Here is a 17,082-nt window from a genome sequence, read left to right as displayed (position 1 = left end):
CAAAGTTTATGGGGAAAAGACAGAAGAATGGGGTTGAGAAACTCATCAGCCATGATTGATTGGCGAAGCAGACGTAATGAGCCAAATGGCCTAATTCTGCTCCTATATCTTATGATCTATACCACGGGTCATAATCCATACTCTTGATAGAAGAAGGGAGCTCTGCATTAGGCTTTGCTCCCATGTGTCAAATCTTAAATGCTTTGAGTGGGTGTGCAAAAATCCATTCTCAAATTTCTGCTTCAGGTTATAACCCGTCAATTACTTACGTTTCTTAATGACACAACACCACATTACAAACAGAACCAATTTAGGATGAGGTTCAGAGGTCAATCAAATTACTTCTCGTGAACCTTTAACATGTTTAAAAAATTACTGCTAGGTTTCTCATCAATGTGAACATTATTGTTAGATGTTCAAAACTCCTGTTTACAAAAAACTTTAATGTAAATTTTTACACCATTTTGATGGCCTACAGGTGATTCCCTCCAGACTTGTCAAACAATAAGTGCAGTTTTAATTCACAAGCAATTTTTATAGACATTATTTCCTAGAACAAGTTAACCAATGAAGAGTTGTGTAACAAGGTTATTACAAACTACTGTGAGGCAGGGAAATTACTAAATTACTATTCCTGGCAACTTGAAATCCATGATGAATTATAGTCAAATTGGTTGGGAGGGATCTGTGGAGGGGAATGATTCACAACAGAAAGTAGGGCGGCACGTGACACAGTGGTTAGCACTGCTGCCTCACAGCTCCAGGGACTTTGGTTTGATTCCCGGCTTGGGTCACTGTCTGTGTGGAGTCTGCATGTTCTCCCTGTGTCTACGTGAGTTTCCTCCGGGTGCTTCGGTTTCCTCCCACGCTCCAAAGATGTGCGGCTTAGATGCATTGGCCATGCTAAATTGCCCCTTAGTGTCCCGGGATGCATGGCTTAGAGGGATTAGTGGGGTAAATATGTGGGGTTACGGGGATAGGGTATTGGTGGGATTGTTGTTGGTGCAGGCTCAATGGGCCAAATGGCCTCCTTCTGCACTGTAGAGACTCTATGAAATAGCTTGAGCCCAATAAAGCTGTTCAAATAATTATTTCCCATTTGTGATTAAGCACTGTGTTTAATGAACAAGAAGAAACCTCATCTCCACCCTTGGAAGATGACGCGGTTGCATTTGCTGAAATGCTGAAAAAAAGAGAAGAGGACAAAAGACGGTTTCAACGTGAAACTTTGCAGAATCTGAAACTAGCAAAGTTTACCTCTGAAACCGACATTGAAAAGGAAAGCGAAAGCAAACAGGAGAATGAAAACCAGAAGCTAGAAATGCAGAGAGTGCCCACTGAGACACCGAGAAAGAAATCAAGTGAAGATCCCAGTCAGAACATCAGTGGGATCACAGTGAAGGTGAGTGACCTGCTTACCATAAATGATGTTCGAGCTGATATCCAGAACAAATTACTTAAAAACGAAAGCTTCCTTTCAGAAACTTTTATCCTCTGTAATTATATGACACAGATGTTAAGATGTCACTGCATGATTAGACAATCCCAAAGATTGAACCATTGACAATGCTATTGAGTATGTGGTGATACTGGCAAATTTGCAATCTGGAAACTGGAAGGATGGGAGAAACCAGCTCTAATTCCCTCCCCAATTGTAGCCTTTTTAACTGATAGTGACAGATGAAGTAGCCTGCCCTCAATTTGGTATTATCAGGCAGTCAGCAGATTTAACAATATGTTATTCAACATATTAACAAATAGAAAATGACAAGTGTATACAGGTTTTAATTTTTATATTTGTCATTTTCTATTTGTTAATATGTTGCGCAGGCCTAATTATTTCTGGAGTATCAAATCTCCTGTTTGTTGCAGTTGGTTGGATGATCCTCTGTTTTAGAAGGGTTGGAGGGTTATGTGTAGTGTATAATGCATTATTCTGCTCAGTTGGAGCAGGTTCAGAGAGAGGAAGGAAACAACTAGAGAAGAGCTGAAATTCTAAAGAAGACTTGAAACTGAGGATGAACATACCATGGGCTATTTATAGCTGTGAGTGGACAAAGTGCTTCTTGATTTCAAAGAGTAATGGAAGACAGGACTGGAAAAGGTTGTGGGAACTGAGTCAATTAAAATTTTTGAAGAATGATAGTTTTTTTGTTAGATAAAGATACCAAGAGTATAGAGCAAAGGTGGAATACATGAAGTTGAGATACAGATCAGTTAAGATATGGTTAAATGACAGAAAAGGCTCAAAGGGGTTTCATTTACTGTTTGTATGCAGACCAGTCTTCTCAAATTGAATGTCAAATAATGGAATCAGGAGTAACATTTTGGATTATCTGTCTCATAACCCAATTAACTGCAATCAACATGGATTTACTGAGAAGTTCCTGCCTGAGGAACCTTCTCAATTTCTTTGCGGAAATATGAAAAGCTTCATAACTGAACCTCAACATCCAATAAGGCATTCAACAAATTTCCACACCAAAGACTAGCTGTGGAGGACCCAGGCAATGGATTTTAAAATCCTGAAAACAATGAGTACTTGAGGGAGGGCGAGAGAGCTATTATAGGATGCATAATGTTGAAATCACCATTATTTCAAAGTTGCGTAAATGACATACATTCAGAAACTCAAAATAAACTGGTGAAATTTGCAGATGATATCAAAGAAACTGTTCAAAAGAAAAATTGTAACTTTTGTTGGAACAGAAAAGGCTGAATAAACACCAACATTGGATGGTTGCGCTAAACAACCTACACTTGCCCTGTAATTCTCATGTACCTACATAACGTGTGCTCCATGAATGACAAACCATCTCAAGATGAGGCAAAAGGGGACTTCAGAGTCAAGGTAGATTCAATGCTTGGCATATCCAGCCAATGCAGTATAGCCACGAACACCTGTTAAACTACACACCCAAAAGATTGAACGCTAGTTGTGTTGTGGTTTTTTTGAATGGCTGCAGAAAGGATAGTAACTGCTCGAGCAGGGTAGATGGGCCAAATGGCCTATCTCTGCTCCAGTTAATGATAATCTTATGATTTATCGCAAAACTGCGTTCCATCAAATCAGATTCCATAATCAATTGACAGATTTACTTTTTTGTTGATTTAAAGGTGAACAGAATAGTTGCCATTGGAAACCAAAGGTCAGTTCAATATTAAGTGGATAATGTAAATGATTCCTTAATGATGCCTTAACTTGAGAAAATGAAAAGACTACATTGTGAAATGTGGCCGGACGCTCACAATCCCCATCTGTGAGCTTTACAGAGTGTCTTGTAGTCACCTATAGCTAGAACACCATCTCTTTTTAAATTGTCGTCAGCCTATAATAAAGTTCTTATGTATATCTCCTCTAGTTTGCCTTATTTATAGCAGCTTGGATTCAATTCAGATAAAGGATATATATAAATGTATATATATACATGTAAGAGCTGGGACAGCACTGAGATTGTTATGAGTCATCTTATTGTAATGTAACTAAATCTCTTTCAGTGATATTTGAGATTCCAGTCCAAAGGTATAAGTTCAAAATATTTTTATGACCCATTTGATGTTCAAACTGTCGTTTATCTGATGTTTGATTCATCAGGAAAGTTGTGTTCGTGTACACTCTTAAATCTTAAATTTGTTAATCCTAAGAACAAGAAGATTGTTGCCATTCTATATCCTTGACAACGTTTTTATTGATGTGGATTATTAATCTAATATTTTGTGTTTTATCACCTCCCCTTTGAGTTATTTCTCCTTGGTGGCTGACATTTGGTTAAAATAATTGCAAGCTTCTTTGCCAGCTCAGCTTGAACAACTAGCCAAGAGACTCAATGTTATTTGTCTTGTGCTGACGTCAGGATTGTGTGAGTTCAGTTTCCCATTATTGACAGGTAGGGCAGTGGCTGATTTGTGTAATGCTTTATGATATTCAGGTTACCTTGCCTTGTTTGTGTATGACTGTAATACACTTGTACCGGATGCATGATGCAGCACATTAACTCCATTTTGTTGCAAATAAATTTCAAATTTTCATACATTATTTTCTGTCTATCATCTTCTTCCCCGATTTACTTAATCAGTCTATATCTCTTTGTAGCCATTCTGCATCCTCCTCACAGCTCATTTTTCCCATGCTGATACTCCAATTGTATCATCAGAAAACCTGTCTATGTTACACTGATCCTCAGGGCACCCCATTAGGTACAATATGCCATCCGAAAAATTATCTATCAATTCCTACTCCTTGTTTTCTGTCCATGCATTAATCTTTCATGCTAATCTATTATCCCAATCTCATGAGCCCTGATATTGCATGGCACCTATCAAATGCCTTCTGAAAGTCCAAATATACTACATCTACTGGTGCCCCTCATCTACCCTGCTGGTTACAGCCTCAAAAAACTCCAATATATTCCTGAAACTCGATTTTCCTTTCATAAATCACAATTCTAAAACCTCTTACAACTTATTTCTTTTTTTGCTAGCTTACTCTCATTTTCTATTATTTCTACCTTTCTCAATTTCATGTCCACATTTTGCTACTATCATCGCTTTTAAACATATTTCCTGATCTACCTCAGCTAACTCACCCTTCGTACTTTTGCAGTTTTGTTTAAATTTAAGAGCCTAGTTTCAGACTTTACAGCATTGCACTCAAATATAATATGAAGTTCAGCATATTATGATTACTATTTCCTACAAAGCGCTCCACATTGGTATAAGGCAGCAAGGGCCAGCTGTATCTTCCTCTACATTGAATTCCCATGCTTACTGAATTATCAACTTCTCATTCTGTTTATAATGCACTTCATTCATGTGCAATCTGTGGTTATGCTCTGCACCTTATTATGATCTCTATGGAGACCAGTAACTATTAAAAAAAGAAACATTAGTAAAGTTTTACTTATCACAGGGTGTTCTTATAGCAAATGGTTCACAGTTGCTCTGAGCCTCCAGAGGGGTTACTTTCTTTTTCCTAGCCAATTGACTTCTAATACTATCACTATCTCTCACTATGAGAATTATGCTGTCGATGTCTTCCTCTAGCTCTGATCTAGGCAAATCTTCCAGCCTCTTTTCTCCTCATGAATTCTATCTTCAAAATGAGCACAAACCCCCATCATTCTGTGTGATGAATGATGAAGTCAGCATTTTCTCTGATTTAAGGTGTAGCCCTGACTAATTTTATCTTTTCCCTGCTCTCTATTTCTCAGTTGACTGCACACCACACAAGGCAAATATTTAATTTATGTCTTTCTATGATACACCTGGAATTTCTAAGGAATCTTGTATCCTAAGACCATAAGACCATAAGACATAGGAGCGGAAGTAAGGCCATTCGGCCCATCGAGTCCACTCCACCATTCAATCATGGTTGATTTCAACTCCATTTACCCGCTCTCTCCCCATAGCCCTTAATTCCTCGAGAAATCAAGAATTTATCAATTTCTGTCTTGAAGACGCTCAACGTCTCGGCCTCCACAGCCCTCTGTGGCAATGAATTCCACAGACCCACCACTCTCTGGCTGAAGAAATTTCTCCTCATCTCTGTTCTAAAGTGACTCCCTTTTATTCTAAGGCTGTGCCCCCGCGTCCTAGTCTCCCCTGTTAATGGAAACAACTTCCCTACGTCCATCCTATCTAAGCCGTTCATTATCTTGTAAGTTTCTATCAGATCTCCCCTCAACCTCCTAAACTCCAATGAATATAATCCCACGATCCTCAGATGTTCATCGTATGTCAGGCCTACCATTCCTGGGATCATCCGTGTGAATCTCCGCTGGACCCGCTCCAGTGCCAGTATGTCCTTCCTGAGGTGTGGGGCCCAAAATTGCTCACAGTACTCCAAATGGGGCCTAACCAGTGCTTTATAAAGCCTCAGAAGTACATCCCTGCTTTTGTATTCCAAGCCTCTTGAGATAAATGACAACATTACATTTGCTTTCTTAATTACGGACTCAACCTGCAAGTTTACCTTTAGAGAATCCTGGACTAGGACTCCCAAGTCCCTTTGCACTTTAGCATTATGAATTTTGTCACCGTTTAGAAAATAGTCCATGCCTCTATTCTTTTTTCCAAAGTGTACGACCTCGCACTTGCCCACGTTGAATTTCATCAGCCACTTCTTGGACCACTCTCCTAAACTGTCTAAATCTTTCTGCAGCCTCCCCACCTCCTCAATACTACCTGCCCCTCCACCTATCTTTGTATCATCGGCAAACTTGGCCAGAATGCTCCCAGTCCCGTCATCTAGATCGTTAATATATAAAGAGAACAGCTGTGGCCCCAACACTGAACCCTGCGGGACACCACTTGTCACCGGTTGCCATTCTGAGAAAGAACCTTTTATCCCAACTCTCTGCCTTCTGTCTGACAGCCAATCGTCAATCCATGTTAGTACCTTGCCTCGAATACCATGGGCCCTTATTTTACTCAGCAGTCTCCCGTGAGGCACCTTGTCAAAGGCCTTTTGGAAGTCAAGATAGATAACATCCATTGGCTCTCCTTGGTCTAACCTATTTGTTATCTCTTCAAAGAACTCTAACAGGTTTGTCAGGCACGACCTCCCCTTACTAAATCCATGCTGACTTGTCTTAATCCGACCCTGCACTTCCAAGAATTTAGAAATCTCATCCTTAACGATGGATTCTAGAATTTTGCCAACAACTGAGGTTAGGCTAATTGGCCTATAATTTTCCATCTTTTTTCTTGTTCCCTTCTTGAACAGTGGGGTTACAACAGCGATTTTCCAATCCTCTGGGACTTTCCCTGACTCCAGTGACTTTTGAAAGATCATAACTAACGCCTCCACTATTTCTTCAGCTATCTCCTTTAGAACTCTAGGATGTAGCCCATCTGGGCCCGGAGATTTATCAATTTTCAGACCTTTTAGTTTCTCTAGCACTTTCTCCTTTGTGATGGCAATCATATTCAACTCTGCCCCCTGACTTTCCTGAATTGTTGGGATATTACTCATCCTGATCCCAAAATGGTTCCCTCAACCACTTCTCCAGGGCAATGACAAAAGCATTAACCTTATATTTGAGTAGAAATGCCGATCAGTTATCTTGGGTAAGAACTGCCTTTCATCTTAGAAGTAAAGGATAGGTTACAGCAAAACTATTTGAAACTTGCCATCGGTACCACCTTTCTGGGGTTTCTGAAGAAGCAGGGACTTCCCATCGTAGATGTAGGGGAACAATGTCATTGTCCATGTGTAAATACCTTGCACCTCCCTGTCAATAAAACAATCTGATTCTTCTTTTGATCGTTAACAATTAAAAAGAGCAGACTTATTGTCAGGCAGAATCCAGCACATTTCCCATGACCTATTTTATTTATTAATTTATGGGATATGAGCATCACTGGGCCAGCATTTATTACCCATCCCTAATTGCCCTCCATTTCAGAAGGCATTTGAGAGTCAATTGCACTGTTGTGGATCTGGAGTCACATGTAGGCCAGACCGGGTAAGGATGACTTCCTTCCCTAAAAGACATTAGTAAACCAGTGTTTTTTTTAACAATTGACAGTCAGCATTAGACTTTTAATTCCAGTTGCTTATTGAATTCACATTTCATCATCTGTCATGGTGGGATTCAAACCCAGCTCCCCAGATCTTAGCTGGGGCCATCTGGATTATTAATCCAGTGACAACCACCTACCCTGAGGTAATTTAAGATCATTTAAATTCAAGTATGGATTCCAAACTGTAGAACTCTTTGAAGCTAAAAGATAAAGCCTTAAGGCTTTAAGATATTTTTATAAACATTACAACTGTAACAGCCCCAGCTTGAAATATGTCAGGATAAATTTATGAGTTAAACACATCTTGTGATGTTGCTACTCCAAAAGCAAAAACACTGCAAATGCTGAAAATCTGAAAGAAAAACAGAAAATGCTGGAAACACTCACCAAGTAAGACAAGACTACTGGAGAGAGGAACAATGTTATTGTTCCAAGCTGATGCCCTTTCATAAGAACTGAAAAAGTAAGAGATATGACAGGTTTTAAGGATTTTCATGACTAGGGAAATGTGGCAGTAGAGGAAAGAAGGAAAGGTAAAGCCTATAATAGGTTGGAAGGCAGCAGTGATTACAGGACAAAATGGATGATGATACAAAGCAAAAACGAGTGACATTAAATTAATAAAAGACCCAAAATACAGGTGTAGAGGAACTGAAAATGACAGAGGCAGAATCATTAGTAACAACTGATCTCTGGGGAATAAAAGGTGGCTATGATTTGCCTGGAACATTGTAGCATGTAGGTGTGGTATATAGGCCCCCAAATAATAATGTTGAGGTAGGGAGGGCTATAAACAAGCAGATAAGGGATGCGTGTAAAAACGGAACGGCAATAATCATGGGGGACTTCAACATGCACATTGACTGGCAGACTCAAGTTGGTAAGGGTGGAATGGAGGAAGAGTTCTTAGAATGCTGTCGGGATAGTTTCCTTGAACAGCATGTTACGGAACCGACGAGGGAACGAGCTATTTTGGATCTGGTATTGTGTAACGAGGTAGGTAGAATTAAGGATCTTATTGTGAAGGACCCTCTTGGGTCTAGTGACCACAATATGGTCGAATTTCTGATTCAGATGGAAGAGGAGAAAGTTTGGTCCCAAACCAGTGTCCTCTGTTTGAACAGAGGGAAATATGATAGGATGAGGGATGAATTGGCTAAGGTAGACTGGGAGAGCAGGCTGGCAGGTAGGATAGCTGAGGAACAGTGGAGGATTTTTAAGGAGATCCTTTTCAGTTCTCAGCAAAAATATATTCCAGCAAAAAACAAGGATTGTAAGAAAAGGGAGAACCAGCCGTGGATAACGAAGGAAATAAAGGAGAGTATTAAAATAAAAACAGCTGCGTACAGAGTGGCCAAAAATAGTGGAGAAACAAGTGATTGGGAAAAATTTAAGAAACAACAAAGAGAGACTAAGAAAGCGATAAAGAAAGGAAGGATAGACTATGAAGCTAGGCTAGCAATTAATATAAAAAATGATAGTAAAAGTTTTTATAAATATATAAAAAGGAATAGAGTGGCTAGAGTGAATGTTGGACCCTTGGAGGACGAGAGGGGGGAGTTAATAGTGGGAAATGAGGATATGGCTGAGTCTTTAAATAAGTTTTTTGTGTCGGTCTTCACGGTGGAGGACACAAATAGTTTGCCAAATATTAACGATAGAGGGTTGGCAGCAGGAGAAATACTTAATACAATTAATGTTACCAGAGAGGCAGTGCTGGGTAGACTAATGGGACTGAAGGTGGACAAGTCCCCGGGTCCGGATGGAATGCATCCCAGGGTATTGAAAGAAATGTCAGAGGTAATAGTGGATGCGTTAGTGATTATTTATCAAAACTCGTTGCATTCTGGGGTAGTGCCGGTTGATTGGAAAATGGCTAATGTTACGCCGCTGTTTAAAAAAGGAAGGAGACAAAAGGCGGGTAATTATAGGCCGGTCAGCTTAACGTCTGTAGTAGGGAAAATGCTGGAATCCATTATTAAAGAGGAGATAGCAGGGCATCTGGATAGAAATGGTTCGATCAATCAGACGCAGCATGGATTCATGAGAGGAAAGTCGTGCTTGACGAACATGTTGGATTTTTATGAAGATGTGACTAGGGCGGTTGATGGAGGAGAACCGGTGGATGCGGTGTTTTTGGATTTCCAAAAGGCGTTTGATAAGGTGCCCCATAAAAGGCTGCTGAAGAAGATTAGGGCACACGGAGTTGGGGGTAGTGTGTTAAAGTGGATTGGGGACTGGCTATCCGACAGGAAGCAAAGAGTCGGAATAAATGGGTGTTTTTCCGGTTGGAGGAAGGTAACTAGTGGCGTGCCGCAGGGATCGGTACTCGGGCCGCAACTATTTACCATTTATATAGATGATCTGGAGGAGGGGACGGAGTGTAGGGTAACGAAGTTTGCAGACGATACAAAGATAAGTGGAAAAGTGAATCGTGTGGAGGACGGAGAAGATCTGCAGAGAGATTTGGACAGGCTGAGTGAGTGGGCGAGGATATGGCAAATGGAGTATAACGTTGATAAATGCGAGGTTATACACTTTGGAGGAAATAATAACAAATGGGATTACTATCTCAATGGAAACAAATTAAAACATGCTACCGTGCAAAGGGACCTGGGGGTCCTTGTGCATGAGACGCAAAAGCCCAGTCTGCAGGTACAACAGGTGATCAAGAAGGCAAATGGGATGTTGGCCTATATCGCGAGGGGGATAGAATATAAAAGCAGGGATGTCTTGATGCACCTGTACAGGGCATTGGTGAGGCCGCAGCTGGAATACTGTGTGCAGCATTGGTCCCCTTATATGAGGAAGGATATATTGGCATTGGAGGGAGTGCAGAGAAGGTTCACCAGGTTGATACCGGAGATGAGGGGTTTGGATTATGAGGAGAGGCTGAGGAGATTGGGTTTGTACTTGTTGGAGTTTAGAAGGATGAGGGGGGATCTTATGGAGACTTATAAGATAATGCGGGGGCTGGATAGGGTGGAGGCGGAGAGATTCTTTCCACTTAGTAAGGAAGTTAAAACTAGAGGACACAGCCTCAAAATAAAGGGGGGTCGGTTTAAGACAGAGTTGAGGAGGAACTTCTTCTCCCAGAGGGTGGTGAATCTCTGGAATTCTCTGCCCACTGAGGTGGTGGAGGCTACCTCGCTGAATATGTTTAAAGCGCGGATGGATGGATTCCTGATCGGTAAGGGAATTAAGGGTTATGGGGATCAGGCGGGTAAGTGGTACTGATCCACGTCAGATCAGCCATGATCTTATTGAATGGCGGGGCAGGCTCAAGGGGCTAGATGGCCTACTCCTGCTCCTATTTCTTATGTTCGTATGTTCTCATGTCCATGCAGTTGGAGGTCAAGTGCAAGTTCGATTTGCTGAGTGTCAACTCTTAACCATGTTAATGAGGGGAGGCCAGTCACCAACAGCAGGAAAACAGAGTCATTGCATCACAACTCACATCCAACTGTCAGCAGCGGAGATCTGAGACTAGTTGACCCCATCCTACGATAGGGAATGAATATTGCATTCAAACTGAAGAGAAGGGGAAAGTAGGGTATCTGAGCCTTCAATTAAATTAATTTTGCACAACCTCTTGGTATGCTGATAATTTTCTTAATGACAAACTCTCAAAAGAAACATTAAAATTTCACTCAAGTATTTTAATATGCCTGTTTGTAAACAATCTACATGGAAGACTATCAGACCAATCTCAAGCACTTTTGTTAGACCAATTTCAATTTTCATTTTTATTTTGACAAAAATGGGCTGAAATATATGACGCTCAAAGCGGCTGTGGAGCCATAAAAGGTAACACTCTCCCAACATAAACCTCCCCACTCGCCCCCTTCCAATTCAGCCAAACAGCTCGAAACAAGCTAATTCCTCGCACTCCACGCCTATTTTGACCACTCTCCCCCAAAACTCCCCATTTCGGCTTGATTCCAATTCTTCTCCCTGCTCCATACATAAGAAAATAAGAACTAGGAGCAGGAGTAGGCCATTTGGCCCCTCGAGCCTACCTTGCCAATCAATAAGATCATGAGTGATCTTTTCATGCACTTAGCTCCACTCACCCACCTGCTCACTATAACCCTTAATTCCTTTCCCTTAATTCTATCTACCTTTGCCGTAAAAACATTCAAAGAGTTAGACTCAGTTGTTTAACTGGGCAGGAAATGCCACTGATACACAACCCTTTGGGTGAAGAATTTCCTCCTCAACTCAGTCCTAAATCTGCTCCCCCTTATTTTGAGGCTATGACCCCTAGTTCTGGTTTCACCCATCAGTGGGAACAACCTCCCTACTTCTATCTTGTCTATTCCCTTCATAATTTTATATATTTCTATAAGATCCCTCCCTCCCCCATTCCTCTAAATTCCAATGAGTACAGTCCCAGTCTACTCAGTCTCTCCTTATAAGTCAACGCTCTCAACTCCAGAATCAACCCAGTGAATCTGCTCTGCACCCACTACAGTGCCAGTACATCCTTTCTCAAGTAAGGAGACCAAAACTGTACATAGTACTTCAGGTGTGGAGTTGTGTCCTCACCAACTCCTATGATCACTGCCACCGCCTCCACATCCCCACCCCCCACCCTGACCCCCTCCACCCCCTGCACCCCCACTGCCCCAGCATGCCGCTGCCAAAATAAAGTAAATAGACAAAGCTAGTCCAAATACTGAGTGAATATGTGAGGCAACTGATAAGGAAGCTGTTTGATCTGATGGGCCTCAACTACAAACATGTATTCACCTAATAGTCGCTTCAGTGTAATATGCCTTTTCTGTGCAATGTTTGTCTTCAAGTTTAAATCAGGCTTGTTTGGACTGAACTGAATGGACATGTCTCACCTGAATAATAGTAGCTGTCTGAGTGAGGCAACCTATTTTGCCTTCCCACAATATGGAACATAGCTAGAAAAGTTTGATTTTTCACCCGTGTCAAAGTCTAAGGAATTGGTGTGTACTTTTGGTTCTTCACCAATTGCTGTATTTCGTTTGGTCCTCAAAGTTCTCTTGTCTTGATGATTGAGCACCTTAAAAATGAAATAGAACTTCACACAGCAGCTGGTCAAATAAAGTTTCAGAGTTTGCCGTCACCCTTGCCTTTAGCAGAACTTTGACATTTTGAATCATTGAATCACAGGCTTCCTACAGTGCAGAAGGAGGCCATTTGACCCATCGAGCCTGCACTACAACAATCCCACCTAGGCCCTATCCCCATGATCCCACATTTACCAACATTAATGACCATGTCAAAGTTTAATTTATTGATTTAAAAACATCTAAATTTACATTAGTAAACAGAAGATCGATCCCAATGAGATAGGCACTTTGCAGTCACAGATATATATACTCACAAGGTTTTCCTGCTCAAAGAGAGTAAGATTAGGATCATGTTAGGGTATTGTTGCATTTTTATAATGATGCATTTTTGTGATGTAACTTGTGAATGAAAGAATCATGCAAATACTATTTTTGTGATTTCTGACCATCAAATAAATCACTGAAGGTCACCTTGTTGTCTGGGATGCAATGAGAGTTTTGTGGCATTTGAGAGAATAAAATGGAGAGAAGATGAAGAATATGGCTACTTTATTCAGGTGACGCTGGCAACCAAAACCTATTAAGCTATACCAAGCACCTTAAAAAGAGGGTGTAAAGGAAATATATAAGGATAAAAATAAAATAAGTATGGAGACAGAAAATGTAAAGTTAAACAGAAATTTTAAAAAAGGTCAACCTCAGTATTAATCCTCACTCACAAAGGTTGAAGAGGGTTATATAGAAGCATTAAAGACTTAACTATGGTGGAATACCTCCAACAAGTTGCACCCACCATACTGGTGGGCATCTGTGTGTCCTGCAGTGGAGGTGGACACTTAATTAACATTCTTAATTGGGATCTCACAATGTGCAAATAGGAGATGATTTAAAATTCACTGTGGCTGCACATTCCTGACTCAGGAACCCTGACAATGAAGAGAAATGAAAACTGCTGGCACCATGGCTAAGTGCCTTTCTCAGCATTCCTTGTACTTCAGGAGAAACGGGAGCGTTCCCCGCTTTGCCGTTCCCCCTGCCAATCGTGGCCTCTCTATTTTTCCACACATACCTCCCAATCGCTGGCCTGCCCTCATGAGCAGCACGATGACATACTGGTTAGCACTGCTGCCTCACAGTGCCAGGGATCTGAGTTCGTTTCCCGGCTTGGGTCACTGTCTGTGCGGAGTCTGAACGTTCTTCCGGCGTCTGTGTGTTTCCTCTGGGTGCTCCGGTTTCCTCCCACAGTCCAAAAGATGTGCTGGTTAGGTGCATTGGCCATGCTAAATTCTCCCACAGTGCACCCGAACAGATGTTGAAGTGTGGCAACTGGGGGATTTTCACAGTAACTTCATTGCAGTGTTAATGGAAAGCTACTTGTGACACTACTGAAATAAACTTTAAACAAATGGGGTGGTCTCCTTCCACTGGTTAGTGCTGGCTCCTAACCACTGGTCAGACTCTCCATTCAACCTATGTTCAGTTGGGAAATAGAACAAGAACAAATGATAATATGGTTCTTGCTGTAAATGTATCAGGACCTCTGTGACTCCAGCCTTTGCAGGGTTCATTGCCTGTTTTCTGTTTCTTCCACAACCCCCTCCCACCTTCCTATAAGTATCAGAACCAACATTTTTAATTGAATTTTACTTTATTTTCCCACGGTTTCAGTTGTTTATTTTATGGCTAAGCCATATACTCTCCTGGGCCTGTTTTGTGGGTTTGTGAAGCAATGGGAAAATATTTGTGATCAGGTGCCACATGAGGATTAGAAAGATAGGCCTGTGAGAAATTCACATCAACCCAGAGACCACCTCCACTGAAAAACAGGTCATTGTCTTTGGGGAATGAAAATGAAACCAGACACTGCTGTCTGCAGCTTCAGCTTATTTATCTGCCACACCCTCATAAAAGTTTCAGTTAACACCTGATTGTCTGTTATCAACCTGTTCGACTTTGGGCTCCTGATATTTTTGTGTTAAATTATTTTCTGTCCCTCTTGCTTGGTTACAGCACATTCAATGTTTACTCCTGCGGTCAGAATTATAATGAGTTTTCAAAAGAAGGGTACACATCCAAAAAGTTAACCTGATCTTTCTCTTTACATGTTGATTAACATGCTGTGTATTTCATAGAATCATAGAAACCCTACAGTGCAGAAAGAGGCCATTCGGTCCATCGAGCCTGCACCGACCACAATCCCACCCAGGCCCTACCCCCATATCCCTACATATTTTACCCACTAATCCCTCTAACCTACACATCTCAGGACACTAAAGGGCAATTTTAGCATGGCCAATCAACCTAACCTGCACATCTTTGGACTGTGGGAGGAAACCGGAGCACCCAGAGGAAACCCCCGCAGACACGAGGAGAATGTGCAAACTCCACACAGACAGTGACCCAAACTGGGTATTGAACCCAGGTCCCTGGAGCTGTGAAGCAGCAGTGCTAACCACTGTGCTACCATGCCGCCCCGTTTCATAAAACTATACAGCAGGGACAGGAGCTATTAACCACATCATACCCATGGAAAGTCCTGTCCAATTAGCCCCACTTGTCTGCTCTTTACCCATAGCCCTGCATTTCTTTTTCAAATATATATCCAATTTCTAGGGGGGAATTCTCCCATCCCACTGCCAGGGGAATCATAATGGGGGGGGGGCGTGGGAAGGAGGATGGGTGGACCACACCAAGGTCCATTGAATTCGTGCAGAATTCTCCAGATTTGGGGCGAGCGCGGCCAGAGAATCCCACCTCTAGTGTTTTCTATTTTCTTTCCAGAAAACCAGCATTTGATTTTTTTATATTATTAACAACAGTAATAGAACGATAATTTCTGGCACTGGCTGTTACAAAGATTCAAAAGAATCTCAGACTGGGCAGTTAGTCTTTGTTAGTTTGGAGTGGGGCGGCACAGTAGCACAATGGTTAGCACTGCTGCTTTACAGCTCCAGGGACCTGGGTTCGATTCCCGGCTTGGGTCACTGTCTGTGTGAAGTTTGCACATTCTCCTCGTGTCTGCGTGGGGTTCCTCCGGGTGTTCCGGTTTCCTCCCACAGTCCAAAAATGTGCGGGTTAGGTTGATTGGCCGTGCTAAAATTGCCCCTTAGTGTCCTGAGATGGGTAGGTTAGAGGGATTAGCGGGTAAATGTGTAGGGATAAGGGGGTAGGGCCTGGGTGGGATTGTGGTCGGTGCAGACTCAATGGGCCAGATGGCCTCTTTCTGCACTGTAGAGTTTCTATGATTTCTATGATAGTCTGATCACTACATGTTGAAATTGAGATCTATACAATAGATTATAGGGGCGGCATGGTGGCACAATGGTTAGCACTGCTACCTCACAGGGCCATGGACTTTGGTTTGATTTCCGGCTTAGGTCACTGTGCATGAGTCTGCACGTTCTCCCTGTGTCTGCGAGGGTTTCCTCCGGGTGCTCCGGTTTTCTCCCAAAGTCTGAAAGATGTGCTGGTTAGGTGCATTGGTCGTGCTAAATTCACCCTCAGTGTACTCAAACAGGTGCTGGAGTGTGGCGACTGGAGGATTTTCACAGTAACTCCACTGCAGTGTTAACATAGCCTACTTGTGATACTAATAAGTAAACTTTTAAAAACTTTAATATACTTATTTCTGTATTTATTTCCTACAAAATAGCAACAATAGGCCAGATTCTCTGACCTCGCTTACAGCTGAAATTCTCCTGTCCCACTGCTGTGAATGGAGATTTGGCTGAGCGCCAAATTCTCCGTCCTTGCTGGCATCAGTGGCGGGACAAGAACGGCTACAGAATCCCGACCAATGAGTGTAGATCAGTGATGGGCAACCTAGGCTATTGAGTGGGCCACACGAGTGGCCCTCCTTCATCTCAGTGGGCCACAAGATTGAAATTGGGTTTGTTTACTAACTATGACCCTTAAATGAAATTAAATAGATGAAACAAATCCCGAATATTTCATAACAAAGTCATAGAAAATTCTTAGTAATTCATATATTAATGGAGCTGTCATCAACTTCAAGTGGTTAAAAACGAAAGAAATCATTATACTTGATTGGATTCAGAGGGAGTGCACAGCTCTCACAGTCAATGTTGTGTGCCATCATCTTGCACCTCACTTCACTTGCCCTTGCTTTACATGCGTTTAACTTTAGTTATACCAATAAGAGAAAAGTTATGTGGTTGGAAATCAGCAAAATGTGGCAACTCAGGACGTTGGCAGTCGTCTTGTGGGCCGCACTCAGAACCCTGATGGTCCATATTGGCCCCCAGGCCGCAGGCTGCCTACCACTGGTGTAAATACGTGTACCAGGAACATTTTGTGGCTAAGTGACTCAACCAAAAGCTGCAATGATCTCCAGTTCATCATTAATTTGACTCTCACACAGGTTTCAAATAATTACCCATTGATCATTTCAGCTCCTGCAAAACCAGTGAAACCAGATGCAAGATAATGATTTATAAATAACCTAAAAAAACAAAAGCAGCGAGCATATCCATGGGAAATTAGGTTTTATAGT

The 17,082-nt window shown here is 41.8% G+C and overlaps 1 protein-coding gene across 5 annotated transcripts in view; it reads left to right on the top strand.

Moving 5' to 3' along the window:
* The window catches only part of lad1 (ladinin), a 142,947-nt gene that overhangs the window by 70,662 nt on the left and 55,203 nt on the right, over positions 1–17,082 (top strand). For all 5 annotated transcript variants that reach the window (XM_078197960.1, XM_078197957.1, XM_078197959.1 and 2 more), the window contains one exon: positions 1,111–1,402. In XM_078197960.1, coding sequence (XP_078054086.1) covers positions 1,111–1,402 — 292 coding nt within the window. The remainder of the gene's footprint in view (positions 1–1,110; positions 1,403–17,082) is intronic.

This window comes from Mustelus asterias, chromosome 25 (genome assembly GCF_964213995.1).
Source record: "Mustelus asterias chromosome 25, sMusAst1.hap1.1, whole genome shotgun sequence".
Taxonomy (NCBI): Eukaryota; Metazoa; Chordata; class Chondrichthyes; order Carcharhiniformes; family Triakidae; genus Mustelus; species Mustelus asterias.
This window is presented reverse-complemented; position numbering and strand designations above follow the sequence as displayed.